This window comes from Lagopus leucura, unplaced genomic scaffold, assembly GCF_019238085.1.
Source record: "Lagopus leucura isolate 7727_CA_CO unplaced genomic scaffold, USGS_WTPT01 Super-Scaffold_1, whole genome shotgun sequence".
NCBI classification, from domain to species: domain Eukaryota; kingdom Metazoa; phylum Chordata; class Aves; order Galliformes; family Phasianidae; genus Lagopus; species Lagopus leucura.
Genome location: NW_024962250.1, coordinates 6,432,509 through 6,449,453, shown reverse-complemented (window position 1 = coordinate 6,449,453; position 16,945 = coordinate 6,432,509). Strand labels below are relative to the sequence as shown.

Genomic DNA, 16,945 nt, shown 5'->3' with positions numbered 1-16,945 from the left:
ACAAAAAACTTAAAACCAACCCTAATGAACGAAGGCTGATGTTTCATAAAGCTTAGGAACCGCCAACAGGATCAGGACAGGGATCCATGTAAATTCGTAACCTGAATCTAATCATGTTCAGAAACAGATGCTTCAAAGGAAAATGCAGGAGATTCCAGGAGCAGCTTTCAGGCAAGGGCAGCCTCTCCCTAACCTCTTTTCCCAGCCCTGCCCCTCCCAGCCCACAATCCCTTCTCCCCATTGTAAAGCAAACTGTCTTCAAAGAAACATTCCTGCTTGTTCTACACAGGTCGGCTTCAGTTTCACTGTACAGCTCTTTGTTCGGGGACTACTATCATTCAGCCTTTATGCTGATCATTTATTTCTGCCTACTTTGATGGAGTTGAGTTTTATTCCTATGAAGTGAAAGCTGAGGGCATAGCATTAGATCAGAGCTAACATTTTGTGCTGTTGTAAATATATCCAGACAAGATGTTTGGAAATACAAAGTTAAGAGGAAATTCAAAAGTTAAGATGTCACACTTGGGAAACACATAGTATTTGACATTCAAACAGCCTCCACTGTATTTTTCTCTGACATGATAGAATAGCTATACAGTATGGTAAGCATATTTCACAGCTTTGACTAATTTTAAAAGCCACACTTCCATGTTCTTCCTCTCTCAGTCAGAAGAAGAATACATGGCCACATAAATGAAACATTAAGGACTTTTTCTCTTGGCAGAGAGGGAGCAAGACCTCTCTGGACAAACTGGATTAGCAGCTGGAAGACTGGAAAAAGAACATTGGTGTTTTCTCCCCAGATTTGACTGTTATTATTGCATGACTGTGGGATAGTTCTGGCCCCACTTCTACCAGTGGCAAAACTAAGGGTGTTTATTACTTCCTAGGAAAGCTGCAAGGCTTTCCTAGGCACAATTTCCCTGATGAGAAAATAATAATTGCACAAACATGTTTTCACCACTGCTCAGAGCAGAATTAAATAACACAATGGTAAACACAGTAACACCTCACTCCTCCACTTCCCCACTCAATTCCAGTTTCATCTCTCCACATCTGTACAAATCAGCAGCGGCTTTCCTAAAAGAGACGTGCAAAGGCAAATCCTAGGATAGAGCTGGAGACAGAAAAACGCCCAGAAAGACGGGAACTAATCTGCTTTCCCAGGCAGAGGGAAGAAGCACGAGGAAGGGAAGCCTGTGGGAAGAGCAAAGCGAGCCAGTGACAGCCCAAGAGAGCACATCTGTCGACTGACAGTGAGCAACACAAAAAGGCCTTTGAACTTCCAACCATTTCCCTGAGCTCATCCCTCTGCATGGTCACACTGGACATCATCCAAGGTTTCGGCAAAGCTAGGTCTATCGTAAGGCTGCTGTTCCTCCCCCTCTCCCAACTCCTATTACACAGGGCACTCTTTTATGGCCAAGCTGAAGGAGAGGGGGAGGGCAGGGGGAAAGGGAGGTTTATAAGGTGAGATTGAATCACGTCTCGCTGTCCTTTGAACAATTTATCCCCACTGCCTGCAGTGACCAGGTTGCTTTGTATCCAAGGACAGCAAGTGACTGGTGCCCTGATATGGGTCACAGCAGTTTGAACCAACACGGCTTGATTAGACCACCTCTTCGTCACGTGAAGAACGAGGAGATAATTTAAAAACAAATATAAATTACAAAGTTTTCATATCACCTACAGCTTGAGCCCCACATGTGTATACACACACATCCACACACACACGTGCACACAGAGATCTGTTTGCTGAGCTCTGCAGCACAGCAGGCCTTAGGTCCACAAAGAAGAATTAAGGCTGCTAGTAAGCTCTCAGGAAAGGTGATGCTACATTCCACCAGCCACATTTTGTAGAATAACAGAAAATGTTTTCAACGGCACTGCTGAACTGTACATAAGCACTTTGCTGGTCAAAAAAAAAAAAAAGGAAAGAAAGAAGAACTCTACCAGCACCCAATCTTCCACAGCCCTTCAATCAAAAGCTCTGTATCCGAGGTGGCACTGCATTAATTGTGATGGTTTATGAAGGAAGCATATATATACTAAGCCCAATAAAATGATAAAGCATGGAGCAAACTTGAATCACAAGAAAGAGCAGCAGCGGAAGAGTTATCTTTTCAAGAGAAACCATGAACTGAGTTCCTAAGTAGCCAAACTAGAAGTTCAGAAGCAAAGCTTTGCCTGGGCTCTTGTGTATGAGCTCAAAACCAGTAATTATGGGGAAAGCGTTGTGGAGAAACTTCCAGTAATTTCAGTAAAAGAACTGCAAGAGTTTTATCCTCACAACACTGTTAAACAGAGATAATGGAGGACTGATAAGCATAGTAATTATACAGTTTGTGGCAGCAATGAGACCATCTCCTGGATTTGAATGTGTTGCTGCTCAAAAGGAATTATGTAAAGCTCCCAAATGAGATGGAAATAGCAGGCCAATCTCAGTTAAGCTTTAAGGTAAATTCTTCTTCAGGACCTTTAAATGAAATAGTGTTGTTCAACAGCATGCAGCTAAGCAAGGAAGTCTGCATCCCAAGGAACTACGCATTTACAAGCTAAGGAGAATTTCTGAAAATTCCAAATTCTGTTGCAGGATGTTGGGGGATTTGGCTTATTTCTTATGAGAAACAGAACTATTTATCAATCCTCGGGCCAAGTTTACTCAGTTGTCCTTTCACCCCTGCCACAGGAAGCAAGACTCATTCACACCATACTGAACTTCAAAGTGCACGTAAAAGGGCAGAATGAAAACCATCCCTCTGCTTGCACGCAGCTTTCGTTAGGGACAGTCCAAAGTAGTCTCAGTTGGCACAAGGCAAGCAAGCAGCTGAGCTACTCTGGGCATGTGTAGCAAAGACTTCCAATCCAGACACTGTCAGTAAGCCAGAGAGCTGACACCAGAGAAAGTCTATGAAGCTGGCATGACAGCTGGGACATTGCTTATTACTATTATTACTACAGAACTTTGGCCTGTAAACATGATCCTGAGCAGGAAGTCAACATGTCATGGAATAATTGGCTCTCATCACTGCAGGGCTTCAGATTTGTAAGAAGACAGTTCCTACCATAGTCAGGTAAGCACAGGCAGGACTCTACCTCGAATTACAGGAAAACACCTGTGAGAGCCCAGCAACCAATACAGGACAACAATACAAGCTAAAAATACTTACAGGAAAGTCAGTCAGGCTGGAATATATAGAAGGGGGAAAACCTACTGCAAATGACTTCCAAAAGCATCAGTTTACTCTACAGTTCGTAAAATAACATTAAGAAAAAAAAACAAAGAAAACAACCCAGAGAATTTATATCAAAACTGAAAAAATCTCTCTCAAATGGAAGAAACAGGCCCTGCCTCTACTCCCGTTTTTCATAGGTGCAGAATTCTCACTGCTGAGTCTCAATATCCTGCTTTCTTAACACACAACTTGTTTCAAGTTACCTCTTAATTGAAATTTTAGATTACCAGTTCCAGGCCAGATAATTGCTTTACTACAGAGCATTTAGTAAAGTCTGATCACCTACTTAAACATGTATAGGGCCTATAGACACTGATCCAAAACTGAATCTCAACTTGATACTTTTTGCTTTTCCCATTACCCTGGGTTTCACTCTCCTGCTTTATTAGGAATGTAGCTGTCCAAAGTCTTCCCACTCTCACCTTAATTTTTCAATAAAGTTGACAAAACTCTTAGAAACTTCTTATTTCATCTGCATAGAGTATACATATCAGCTGATATACTTAAGGATAAACAGATGTTAAAACAAGCATGGTCACAACCTAATTTTTCTGAAAAGTTTGGACAGCTACAGCAACTCTTCTAAGATGAACCTGGAAGAAACCAGGGGAAATGTAGGATTTCTTGCAATCACTTGTTGGTTCTTTCATCAGAGACACTTACTTGATGATATTCTAGCTCCTATCTTTACCACTCTGAGTTCTACTTCTGCATAATGCTGAAAAACAATCATGATGATGGTTTGAGCATCTCAGACCAGTTTACTCAAGTGTTTGCACATACTTTGGCTCATGACTCAGAACAAACTACTAGGCTCATCTCAGCATGAAGACTATTCCATGGTTTGTGAGAAACCTCACTGATTTCTTAGCTAAGCCTTTAAAGTCAGGTTCTAGGATGACCTCATCAGGACAATCTGTAACTTCAAACCTGTAGCTCAATATGTCAGGAAATTAACACTCAGTAAAAGTCAATAAATAGAAAATAAATCAAGGTCAAAATAGATGTTGCTGAAAACTTCACTCCAACCATAAACAGTGCACACAAATCATACACTTTTTTTTCCTTGCCGGCCGTGTATGAACTGATCATTCTCATATACTGTGTACAACTATCAGTGCTGATTTGTGAGAAACTTACATTGGTTTAAAGTTTGAACTGCTGTTCAAAGGAGCTTACAGCTAACCCTCCTCTTGTACTCCTTCTGTCTTCTTTATGTTGGCACAGTCAGTAAACCAATAAAATTGAAACTTATCCCCACGAAAGGGTCTATCTTTCCAAGGTTCCAATAAGCCAAGCAAAATAGACAGATTTAACAAATGATCTTTAGCGAAGAATTTCAATGCAATAATGTCTATGCAAGATATGATTTATCATAGACAACTACCAAGAGCCTATACTGAATAATCAATCTGTCTTACAAGCTAACAATAATATCACATATTTGGAATCATATGCAGCAGCTACTCAAAGCAAAACCAAGAAAACTTAATAGAAAAACTGTTCCCAGGGCCTTCCCATTGCAATCCTGCACTTGTGCACTGAAGCCCTGCATTTACCTTTTCTATAGAGTCCTTAACCCCACTGCTTAACTTATCAGATTGCTTTTTAAAAATGTTTGAAATTTCAGAATCAGTGTTTTGTGGTAAGAAGACCCACAGCTTAAGTACATATCAAATGATGAAGTAACTCCTGTTAATTTCAAAAAATCTCTTGCTAGTTCCCTCTTCTGTTTCCACAACTGTTTCTGCAGTTGCTTAGTTTAAGAATCTTTGGTGCTGGACTGTATTAATGCACAGAGTAGACCTTTTCAACAAACAAATCCTGTCTGAATGGTGACCAACTCTTTCAAGGCATTCCAATAGATTTGGAAAACATAATCACAGAAAAAAATAAACAAGTTTCTGTGCTCAGGAAGAGGCTAGCCAAACCAATTTAGCTACTGGATAACCTTACCTCCCCATTTCTCATATTCCTGCTCAGTTTCTCTTCTTTTTTTCAGCCTCAGCTCTCTTTTGTTCTTTTGAGATTTTAATATTATTTCTTTAGATCTCAGATCTTCATCTCCTCTTTCCTGCTGTTATAATTTCCATTTTCCATTACTAAATGTAAACATGCAGGTTTTGCTTTCACACTTTCACTTCTTTCAATAATTTCTCCAGTTAAAGTTCCTTCCTTGCCCAGTAACCCTTTCATGAATCATATTTAAACAAAAACACTGATGACCTCAGTTTGCTGGCGACCTATTTCTCAAAAATCCTCTTTTCACCAAAGCCTCCTGTGTGTTCATGATTTTGTGAAAAACTGTCAGAAACAAGAACTGAGAATGAAGAAAGATTTCCTACAGCTGGGTTGAAAAAAACTTAAAGAGGAGTAAAAACAATATACCGATGATGAGGGAAGCTCTTTTTTCTTACAGACGGGAACAAAGGAAACCAGGCAGAAATATCCAACAGAGGAAGATCTATTTCTCAATCACATTCATGCAGTCTTAAGAGGAGTCTTAAGTCTTCAGCTCTACGAAAACTTTCAGGAAAGGAATTCCATGAAATTGGGCCTTTTTCTCTATTCATTTAATTTTACCAAGGTCTGTGGAATCCAAAGAGTCAAGGGAAGAAAGTAACTACATTGTGGCCTCATGGAAAAGAATTTTCTCTTCCTATTCGTTATATTATGATAGACCCTCTAAGATTGAGACTTCTGATCAGTTCCCATCCATCTGCACTCAGCTACATGGATGCTGACAAAATACAGATAACACAGCAGCTACAAGCTAATCAGTGAATCCCAAAGCCAGTGGAAGTCAATCACAGTGCTTGTCTTAACATCTCTTCATAGAGAAGCTGGATTTGAAACCATAAGCGTTTGAAAGTTTTATTTTATCTACCTTCAATATACACCATATTGTGTTTTGGTTTTGTTTGTTTGTTTTTTATTACTACTTACAGAAGAACCATGTAACTTTGTGCATACAGAGTGTTTTTGAAAGGGTAGAGAAAAAAGAAGTACTTCTACCTGTTTTTCTTTATAAAACATCCAGCAAACATTCCAAAACCTCTGCAAAAGGCAAAGATGGCTTTCACTGTGCTCTGCCAGCAGATGCTGACCCTGGTAGATTACAAGAGTCAGCCAAAAGTAGGCCATTTACAACTTTAAACACCTTTCTGTCAGTCAGAAAGTAGGACCTGTCTGTAAAAGAGAAGCATCTGCAGAGGAAGAGTTAAGACATTCAGCTTTACACAAACACAAGTCACAAACGGTATTCTTACTGCAGCCATCCTCGTCGCTGTGGTCCCCACAGTCATTGTCTCCATCACACTGCCACTGAGCCGGGATGCATGTACATTCCCCAAAAGCACTGACTGCACACGTGAAGTGATTGCGTCCACAGGAGCATTCGGTGCTACTTGTTATGCCTGCAAAAGGAACAAACAAATGGCGTATTTTGAAGAGCTCTCTCTATTTTAGGGTAATCGCATTAAATACAAATTGACATCACAATTATTCTCCGTGTCCGCACCGCATGTATGAACGTACGCTCTCCTACAAAGCAAAGCATTCACCCCTCATGCACTGTTGAAATAGGAGATCAAACGCTCTGCGCAGTTTCCTGGAACAGAACTATCTGAAGGCAACAGCAAACAGCAACCTGCCAAATACAGCTTTAGGAATCAGCTGGAAAATAACTTTGCACTAATCACAATTGAGCTGAAAGAATCCTAGGAACCAGAACACTCTTTTTATTTTACAGACTCAGCCTTCTCCTACAGCAGAGTGCTGACACTGCTCCACTTAGTTCTGACAACACAACAGAAGGGATATCGAAGATTCTACTTCAGGGGGTTATTAGGGATTTCCTGACTCCAGAACTTTCTAGATGTCAAACGTTAAGATGTCAGTGCTTTAGAGATTTCAGATTCCAGTGAAAGATTAAAAAAATAATAATAAAATCATTTATTTATCTGTAGAGATTAACCTGTGACATTGTCGTGTGCATAACTGACATTCATGAAAACAGGAGAAGAGGATTTTCAGCTCTACAAACAGACCAAAAGAAAATGCAGTTCAAATGTCAAGCTGTAATGCAATAGAAATACTTTTTTCAGCTTTAAAGTTAGCTTAAGGAGCTCCCAATCCTGTTCTCCCCTTTACCACCTACTGCACAATTCTCTCCTCAGCTCTGACTTTCACCCATTTGCAAATGCAACCATTTATGATGTAAGCCCATACACTCTTAATAAACCTCTGCCTTGAGTGAGAATACACTACAGCCCACCCTCAAAAGGGAAAAGATCATGCCAGAACTTTGGTCTGAAGATATCTAGATGATGAATATAATGAGTATCACTGTTAAATAAAGGATTATTCTATCAATCAACCTCAAACTAGACTGCAACTGGATTCTTTTTCCATGGTTCCTTCTTTCTGAAATTCTAACAAATCTAAAGCTCTCACCTTAAACAGAAAGTCACAAGGAAAGAAGCACCGAGGGATAACTGCCCTACATGGTAGTTATATACACACACACATCCCAAACTATCTATTTGCAGATGTATTGATCTCATTTGTTGTGTTTAGAATATCTGTGACTGAACATGGACCATGGCAAATAAACCACAAAATCCTATGGGGGGAAAAGATAGAAAGAAAAGAAGAAGAAGAAAAAAGGCTCATAATTTCATTTTCTATTCCAATTGTTAAAAGCAGCATCAGCAGAATTGCATTTAACTGTTCTGCAAGTTTTCTCCACAGCAGAATTCCCTCCAGTGGAGATATCCACTTAGGTAACTTAAGCTAAGATTTAAGTTTCAAGGGGACACATGCATCATGAAGGAAAAGGAATAATTCCATGATAAATTTTTTCCTGGCTGAGAACATTTCAGCCAGCCCCTGCTCCCTCTGCTGCACCGCCTGTTGGCAGCCCCCAAGCATATCCCAAGAACTATTTCTTAAGGACACTCACAAGCAAACTGATTGCTTTATCTCCTAGCACAGAGACTGCTGTGGGTGCAGCAAGCTATTTATTTCCCATCTCTGTAATAATTTATTTTTAAAAGGCCTGGCAAAAAAATGTATATCTACGGTATTACTGCAGATGTTGGGGAAGGCAATCAATGTGTGGTGCAAAATGGAATAGAAGCAGGAAGAGCAAGGTGAATAAGGAACAGAAAGAAGGGCACAGAACTGGGAAAGGGCCGAGTGCTCAGATGCTCCATGAACCCACAAGTTTTGGTTACGGCAAAACTTGACACAAAAAGACTCACACAATTAGTGAGTGATGAAGATGTCTAAAGACAAGTTTAATTCTAATGCGAGGCAAAAATCTCAGCCCAGACATCCTTAGGGAAAAGTAACACATCATCTACGCAACGCATTTGATGAAATTTAGAACCACAAACTTCCACAAAGCTCAAAGAGAAATTCCTTCAAACCAATAGCACAGGAAATTCAGGACAAACTACCTCCTCCTGGAGCCTACCACTACTTAGAAAGGCACAACCACAGGTACCTAAGGTAGATACTGTTCAAAATACTTTTTCTTAAAGTATATTTTCTATTATTTGGCTCAACAGTAACTGTAATAGTAACAGTAATTCACAGTATTTATCCTAAATACTTCCAGCTCCAAAACCCCTTCTTGTTGGAATCCACCAAGATGATGATCAATGTCCTCACTACCCTCAGAAAAAGACAAATATGAAAGTAGTAGCAACTTGCAGTATCTTTCCAAGCCCTGTGATGTCACATTCTAGGGTAGATTCAGCAACAGGAAAGGATCTAACATCAGTGCAAACAATTTTTAAACTTGGGGAAAAATATTTAAGATAAACATGAGTGAGAGAGAAGTTGGGGAAGAAACATAAAAGAGCGAATTATTTCAGCTGCAGGACAGAAATAATCAGTGCAGTGTACTGAACTCCTGGGAAATCTACGAACTGCAACTCAATCTGCTCAACCATTAAACACACAATTATCTTACTGCAATCAATACCAAGTTATACATACGCATGTATTAAATCTGCTCCTCCTGCCTCACTGAAGTTGCAATGTTCAGCCATCTCTGTTTTCACCAAGCCACAGAATTTGTTGGAAGCTGAAGGAGATGTTGCAACCCAAGAACCAATACCTTCTTGCATGCAGTATCCTATACCTATGATACCATTATGTAAACATACTGTGCTTAAATTATGATCTTTGTGAACCTTATTTTTTCAATTTGTGATCTTCAGGTTAACTAACCTAGACTTTTTAATGATGTGTTTTATACATCATGATTTACTCTGACCTTACATTTGGATGTTGTTTTTCAGAAAGCACAAACATTGCTCACCTTGAAGAAAGATGACTCTTTTTAAACACAGTAACTTACTCCTGCCTATAAACAGCATCAGAGAAGAATCAATCCTGGATGACTAGTGTTTATCCAATAAAGAGAACAGACTGAAGGAAGCCCGAGACATCCTGCAAATAACAGGAATTTTCTTAATTATTTCAATGTGGACAGTATTTTAACCTTGGTTTAACGTGATTATTTCCCAGTGCTCAGAGCTCCACTGACATTCCCCTCTGTAACAGAAGAGGGCCAAGAAGGAGAAAGATGAGAATTGTGATTTCTTCAATCACCCCATCAACAAGCGGAAGCAGTGCGTTTGGTTTGAGAAGCCTCAACGGACGACTTACTATTTAATACTGAACACTTAATAAACATAGAGAGTGTGAGATGGAAGACTAACCAAGCAGGCATTAGGGTGGAACATAAGCCTCCAGTGTCACGTTTCAACCCCAGTTAGTCCGGGGCCCAGGAGCATGACGGAAGTTAGCACTTGCCCTTCAGGCAACTGGACCAGCAATCAAAGCAGAAATATCTTCTTACACTTCTGCATACAATTCCGGAACAGAAACAATCAGGTGAACCTCTGGGCTTAGCCATGACAAATATCTTTCATAGAACTTTTCACTGCGTTGGAGTCTTGGACGTTTTAACAAACCCTTTGTATTCAAAAATCATTTCACTTTTCCAAGAGGAAAGAAATGACATTTTGACATAGAAATGTGTAAAACAATATACAGAAGCTATACAGACACCATTGCCAGAATCTGAGCCAACATCACTCAACTTTCCATGCCTATCTCAATAGCTCATATGACCACGACACAAGTTCTTTACGTGGTTACAAGCAACCAAAAATCATCTTCACTGTTTGTAGTTTTGTTCCCTCCAGAAGCGATAGCAGCAGAATCCAGAAACCAAACAATTTTCATAGCAAAATACTACACAAACAGCCTCTAAATTTTTAAACAGGAAGTCAGTCTGAACACAGATCTCATACTTAACATCTGCCATCACCTTAGTTTTAGTATGCCTAGTTTCTTCAGACTCCTTCCAAATATCCTCCATTGTTATGTTTATCTGACACACAAAATCTCTTCTGAGGGAAGGTAAAATTTTTACCCCCATCTTTCCCTTACGAAAAACATACTTAGCATCTTTGTCATTTTACACCTAAAGCTGGCAAAACAATTATCTCATGTCCAGCTGAAAAGCAGCAGTAAATAGTCATCCAATAGTCATTCTTTCTGCAGCACACTTCTTTTTTCCTTTCTTCTTTTTTTTTCCCCAGTTTGCAGGAGTTGGGTTGCTTAAACAAAAAATTCTTGCTCTGTTTTCCTCTTCACCCCCCAGTAACTCTTCATTAGGACAGATAATACAATCCATAAAGAAAAATTGAACATACAAAAGTTCGTTTTGCTGATGAGGTCATTTGCAACACTCAAGAGCTATTATATAACAGCCCTTTATTTGCAACAGTCACAGAAACTACAAAGGAAACTTAAGTAGGCAGAATAATTACCAAAATGAACTTTGCAGCAAATCCTTAGGTGAGCCTGAAAACTCTTTCTTCCAAGTCCTCACGGCATGTTTTATTCCAGCAGTAGAGCTGCTTCTTCAGTTTTCAGTGAGAACAGTGACAGCTGGCAGCTCTTACCTGTTTCGTAGAGAACTCACCTTTCCACAAGCGGTTGCTTACATATGTTCCTGCTCTTCAAGATGCATCAGCTCTGTCAGGCTCTGATAACATCCTGGCAATAGCAGGATTTTCTCACAGTCCCATAAAAATGAAGATACCTCAAATGGATAAGGGCCACGAATACTGCATCAAACAATTGCCAAAGAACCTGGCACCTATAGGCAACACCATGCTGCCTTGCCACATGTTCCTTCTTTCCATGTACCAAGAACTGACTGTTTAAGAGATTCTTGCCTTCCGTGCCATCCTTCAGATGCATCTTTTCCTCTTCATCCTAACTGAGAAATTCTTACTGCTATTTTTAATAGCAGTAGTACTAAATTTATAGCCATCAATTTGCTTGTACCATCACGTAATTCTGTATATACATACAAAGCAGCAGTATAGCTAACCATGGCTAAGTATCCACTCAATTTTTCTACACCTCAAAGAAAACACCACCAGCAGGTTTAGAAAATCCAACTTTGGAACTACAAAAATATTTGGCAAGATTTACAGTTGCAGACTGTTCAGTTCAGAATCAGAAGCCTTTGAAAGAAACACTCATTCTTTTGGTCCAAGACTGAGCATCACACAGCTCTGGGTTCCTTCACCTCCTGGGACAGAAGTCTAACTCTGCATTTCTCGGAAGACCTTCAGGAGAAGGCAGAGATATTCCTGAGGAACCTCACTATCACAAGAGATGCAAACAGAACAAACAGATGTCAACACCAGTTTTTATAGATTTAATCCTACCATCAAGAAGTTCCTGGCAGAGGACAGAAGGTATAAATAGATATTGGAAAGGTTTGAGAACACAGTACAAATATTTGACACCAACCTACAGTAAAAATCTGGAGCTGTAAAAGAGCTGGAGTATAAATAATGGAATTAAATGTAAAAAGAGAAGCAAAAAAATGTCACAACAGTGACAGGCATAAGAACATGAGTTTTCTCTCCCAAAAGAAGCATGGAAGGATAACACAAATTGTATTTTTGAAAAAAAAAAAAAAAAAGCACCAAGCTGCATTAATCTGAATATTTTGCCTTGGCTTCAACATGTGCACTTCAATTCTGATTTCTGTGTTTTAGGAACCCATGAGCGTCTAATTGTTCATTTAGAGTTCAAATTAGTGAATTTTGTAGCACAAACTTTATTACCTGGTTCACCTGCTCTTTCTGCTCTTCCATGCCAAGCTTTCTTTTGTTTTGCCATCACACACATTCCTCATTGAGGGAAGATCTACATTATGTCAGATGGCCTTGAACACAGATCGATACATTTTCTTTCTTCAACCAGCACTTCACTAGGTGTTTCTACAGCGAAACAGTTCAGTTTTCTTTGCTTGCCTATCTTGAAAGAAAATGAGAATTTTGGATTTCTCTCTCTTCCCCAAACAGCAGTTTCCACTGAAGGAAAGTACAGTTAATCCAGCTTTAGAAGAGGGATTTGCTGACCATTGTACAAGCCCAGAGCTCTGCTGGCAAACACAGCAAAAGCAACATTACAGCACAGTCTGATGTCAGGAAGGGCACCTCGCTCTGGTAAAAGCAAACAGAGTTGTTTTTTTTTTTATTACTGCCATTGGGAAAGTATCTGCAGCAGCTCTGACTGGGTACCCGCAGGGCGTCCAAATATTTGATGCTTGCCTAGAGTAAAAATACCCTTATGTGCCACTAGGATGAGCAATCCAAAAGTTTCCAAAGCTTTAAATGGAACTATTTCACTTTGTTTGAGGAAAAGCACTATAGTGGTAATTTGTTGTTTATTTTTTAAAAAGGGGATAGGGGATTTTAAGATGTTGCAGCATTTTCCGAAGAAAAGATTCTAATTTTAATTTTCTTTTATTGTGACTGGGTATTGTACATACTTTAGCAGTTCCTAAGAACAGAGGAAGATTTTTCCAGGCTTAGAGGGAAACCTCAGTCCTGAACCAGCTGGCTTTTAAACATGTAGCTGAACAAAGTTCTGTGGGGAGGCACGCTACCAAGCAAAACCACCCTTCACTTCTCAAATTAAATTACACATTTATGCCAGGTAGATCTGAAAAATGTTACACTGCATACAACCACAAGAAACAAAAAGCACGAGGGAGAGAAATTCCACACTGTATCTGCTAATTACCATCTAAAGAAAATAAGAGAAGCAGCCCAAGTGTGACATGAGTTAGTGTTTGGTGCAACTGGTGTATGTGCGAGTTTGAGGGAGCCGGGCATTCAAGAAATATGACACGGCTTGGGAGATATGAGGCCTTTGACATCGCATCTTTGACTCTCTGAGGCTCAATTCTGGTTGCACAGAAGCAATCGTTACCAGCCCCCTCAAAAAACTCGTCCCGCACTGAGTGAATAGGAAAATAATTATAGAAACAACTATTGACAGAAAAATACTGAAGGATTTGAACACAAAGAGATTCAAGGGTCAAGGAGTAATTATCACAGCTCATTCTCCAAAGCCCAGAAAAATATAAATGAACATCTTGTAATAAGAATTCTGACTAGAACCAAGATCTCTAGATACTTGTCCTAGCTATATCTGTTGTCTTTACAACATTCTCCAAAATTACTTCTTTATCTCTAAAAGTAGGTACACTACTATTACCTTAGTACAGTGTGCTAAAGATTACTGTGTTCCTAAACACCCAGTGTCTTTGAGCAGAAAGAACAGTATTATTGCCATGAAATCCTGTTCACAAAAACTAATTCAAATTGGCTTGGCTACAAGCACACACAGACCAAAAAATCAGCTGAAGAAGCATAAACAAAAGATAATGAGAAATGGCAGCAAGTCAAGCTGTAGGGGGTTGAGATGGCTAGTAGATACCATAGGGATCAGCATTAGATCCAGTTCCATTAAATAACTTCATTAATGATATAGAAGACAGAATAAGTATCATACTAAAGCAGCCTGAAGTGAGACCAAAATAGGAAACATTTTATACAAAAACCACAGAGGACAGAGAAATAATATAGATGAGACCTCAGAAGATTGGAATTACGGACAAGAAATGTCTGGGGATGCAGCAATGCCTGCAGAAATCAAGGAGCAATAACAAAAGATAAGCTAGCCATGTGTATATGCTATGACACAACATGGCAGCCAAAAATGTACTTTTAGACTAAATAAAGCACCACATCTTGGGGGAAGACATGTTCATACAGGTTAACATATCAGTTCCACACATCTCAGGAATAGGTTAACACAGGGAGGCTAAACAAAATACTCTAACTGTGGCAATAAAATGTATAGCAAATGCATTGTTACGGCACATTACTCTCAGTACTTCAATCGTATTCATTTTATAGCCTGAACTAACACTGCATTTTTTTCCCTGTTCTCTATCTGGTTCTTCAAATCAGATAAGAGGCAATGACCAGCAATCTCATGCAATTTTTTTTTTCTAAATAGGACTTTTATTCCTTTTCTCCCCTCCAAGGAACCACTCAACTGCCTATAGAAAATATTTCACGTTAGAAAACCCATGAAGTTCCATTACACATGCAGAAACCTTTCAAATACCAAAATGTTACACCCTTCAAAATCTCAGAGCAAAGTTTTGGTTCAAAGGCAAAGTAAGAAGTATTAGGTAGACAACTTCTGTTTCCAGACGAATGAGAAATTCCGGAGGCAAGGCCAGACAGATGAGAGCAATGTCTCAGTGATGTTTTTCTTCTTCTCTTCAGATTCACATGCAGCTCTTTCCAGATAAAACTGTTCTGTAAGGATCTGATAAAACATTTTAACCCTAGTTTTCAATTCTCTTGAATCACATACAACCATACTGTATGCTTTTACATATTTACCTCCCACTAACTGACAAATGTTCCGCTTCTTTTAATTACAAACTCCCTCAAACATTTGCAGCTGGTGAAGGAGTCAAACATGCAGGTTTTGTTTTGTGGCTCCAAAGGCCTGCCAACCAGTGGAAATCCAAACAGTCATCTTTTAGAAAAAGCTTCCAGTATTTCAAAAGGTCACAATTCAATAGTTTTCCTATTACCTCTACTAGAGTGTTCAAAAACATGAAGTACCGGGAACATCCATACTCACTGGCACAGGTTCTTGGTAAAACAAAGGAAATAAGGAGCTCCAGTATACTATCTCTGACATTCTCCTTATCACATCCAAGGCCCTCACTGGAAGAGATTTGAACTCCTAGATCCTTTTATCCAATGTATTTACATTTTTGCTGTGGACTACTTTGTCTACATGTAAACTTGGATCCCAAGGAACACTATGCTTCCCACCTTGTGAAATTACCTTCCTGTCACTATTAAAAGCAACTCTTCAGACTTGACATTTCATTATCTGTAGATTTACCCTCCTAACCATGAAGCATTTCATTCATATTACGTTATGAAGTGCACAGAGATACTTGAAAGATGCCATCAAAAAGTACATATTGCTGATTTTAGCCTGGAGGGGCATTTTCTTATGTAGCTGCAAGCTCCTGTGCAACTATGCATCAATAGAGAATTACAAAGAAGAAGCCAAGGGACGGATATAAAGTGTTTAGCCACAGGAATAAATTACTTGTCATGCAGGACCATTTCACTCAAGCACATTGAACAGAAATAAAATTCACTCAGAAGTGGACAATATTAAAAGACTGCTGCAGCATAACAAAGAACAGTAATATCACTGTCTGTTCTAGAACAAGGTGGGAATTTTTAGCTGGACACCATGGCCTGGGAGGTAGGAACTATACAATTCAAACCGTTTCAGAATGCACAAACCTTATACAAACATTTTAAAAATACTACCTTAAACCTACATAACGCTTTGCAAGATTTAGTCACCTCAGCATGATGAGACAGATAACTTCACTTCTTTTTTTTAAACCACATTCTAATAACCTCTATCCTTTCTTGTCCCATAATGAATATGAGCAACTTACTGCTTATTTGTCGTGAATCATACAGTACAGTAGACACGAAGAGTTAGAAAACAAATGCTGGCCAGCAGAAATGTTAGCAGGAGACCTCTTAGAACCCAGACAACTGTTAAGTGCCGGCTTGAGGGGCAACCTCAAGCTTAATCTCTGTTAAGAAACAGAGATAATCCAAAGAAGAAAGGTACTTCTGTTGCATTTCATCTACTTGAGCTACACTAGCACATCAATTCATGAGAATGAAGTTCAGTGAGTAGTCAGGAATCCTCCTTCTACTCTTGCATATCAAAGTTTATGGAGATAAACTATGGCATAGATTACAACAAGTGAAGCACAGGAGTTTGTTTCCCCAGTTACAGGACAGAAAACATCAGTATTTTAATTTCAGCATGCTTTGGAGTTACATTGGCTCATGTCCCTGTTAGAAAGCTCTCCATCTACCATGGGAAAATTTCTAGATTTTCTTCTCATTATACATCCTCCTAAAAGCAAAGTTAAAATAAAAACATGATGATAAATGCACAAAACTGCTGTGCTTGCCACAAGGAAAGACATTCTTAACCGAAGGAAACAAGATATTATTCAACGGTGGCCTGCACTATGCAACACCCAAGATCCTAACAATTGGTTCATCCCCCAAAACTTTAACTGACAAGACAAAGAAGTATCCTCAGAGGCACAGCCTGGGTCAGATGGGTCCACCAAATCTTACAAAAGACATTCTTACATACATGACTTCTCCCTGACATCGTCACCACTGTTTGACTTAACAGGTTACATCCTGCAAGACCTCTGTGTCAAACACTCC

General features: G+C 39.3%; 1 protein-coding gene across 1 annotated transcript in view; it reads right to left on the bottom strand.

Moving 5' to 3' along the window:
* LRP4 (LDL receptor related protein 4) overlaps positions 1 to 16,945 on the bottom strand; it is a 77,674-nt gene that overhangs the window by 32,501 nt on the left and 28,228 nt on the right. Inside the window, exon 2 of the mRNA XM_042862369.1 lies at positions 6,506 to 6,652. Within this exon, the coding sequence (XP_042718303.1) occupies positions 6,506 to 6,652 (147 nt within the window). The remainder of the gene's footprint in view (positions 1 to 6,505; positions 6,653 to 16,945) is intronic.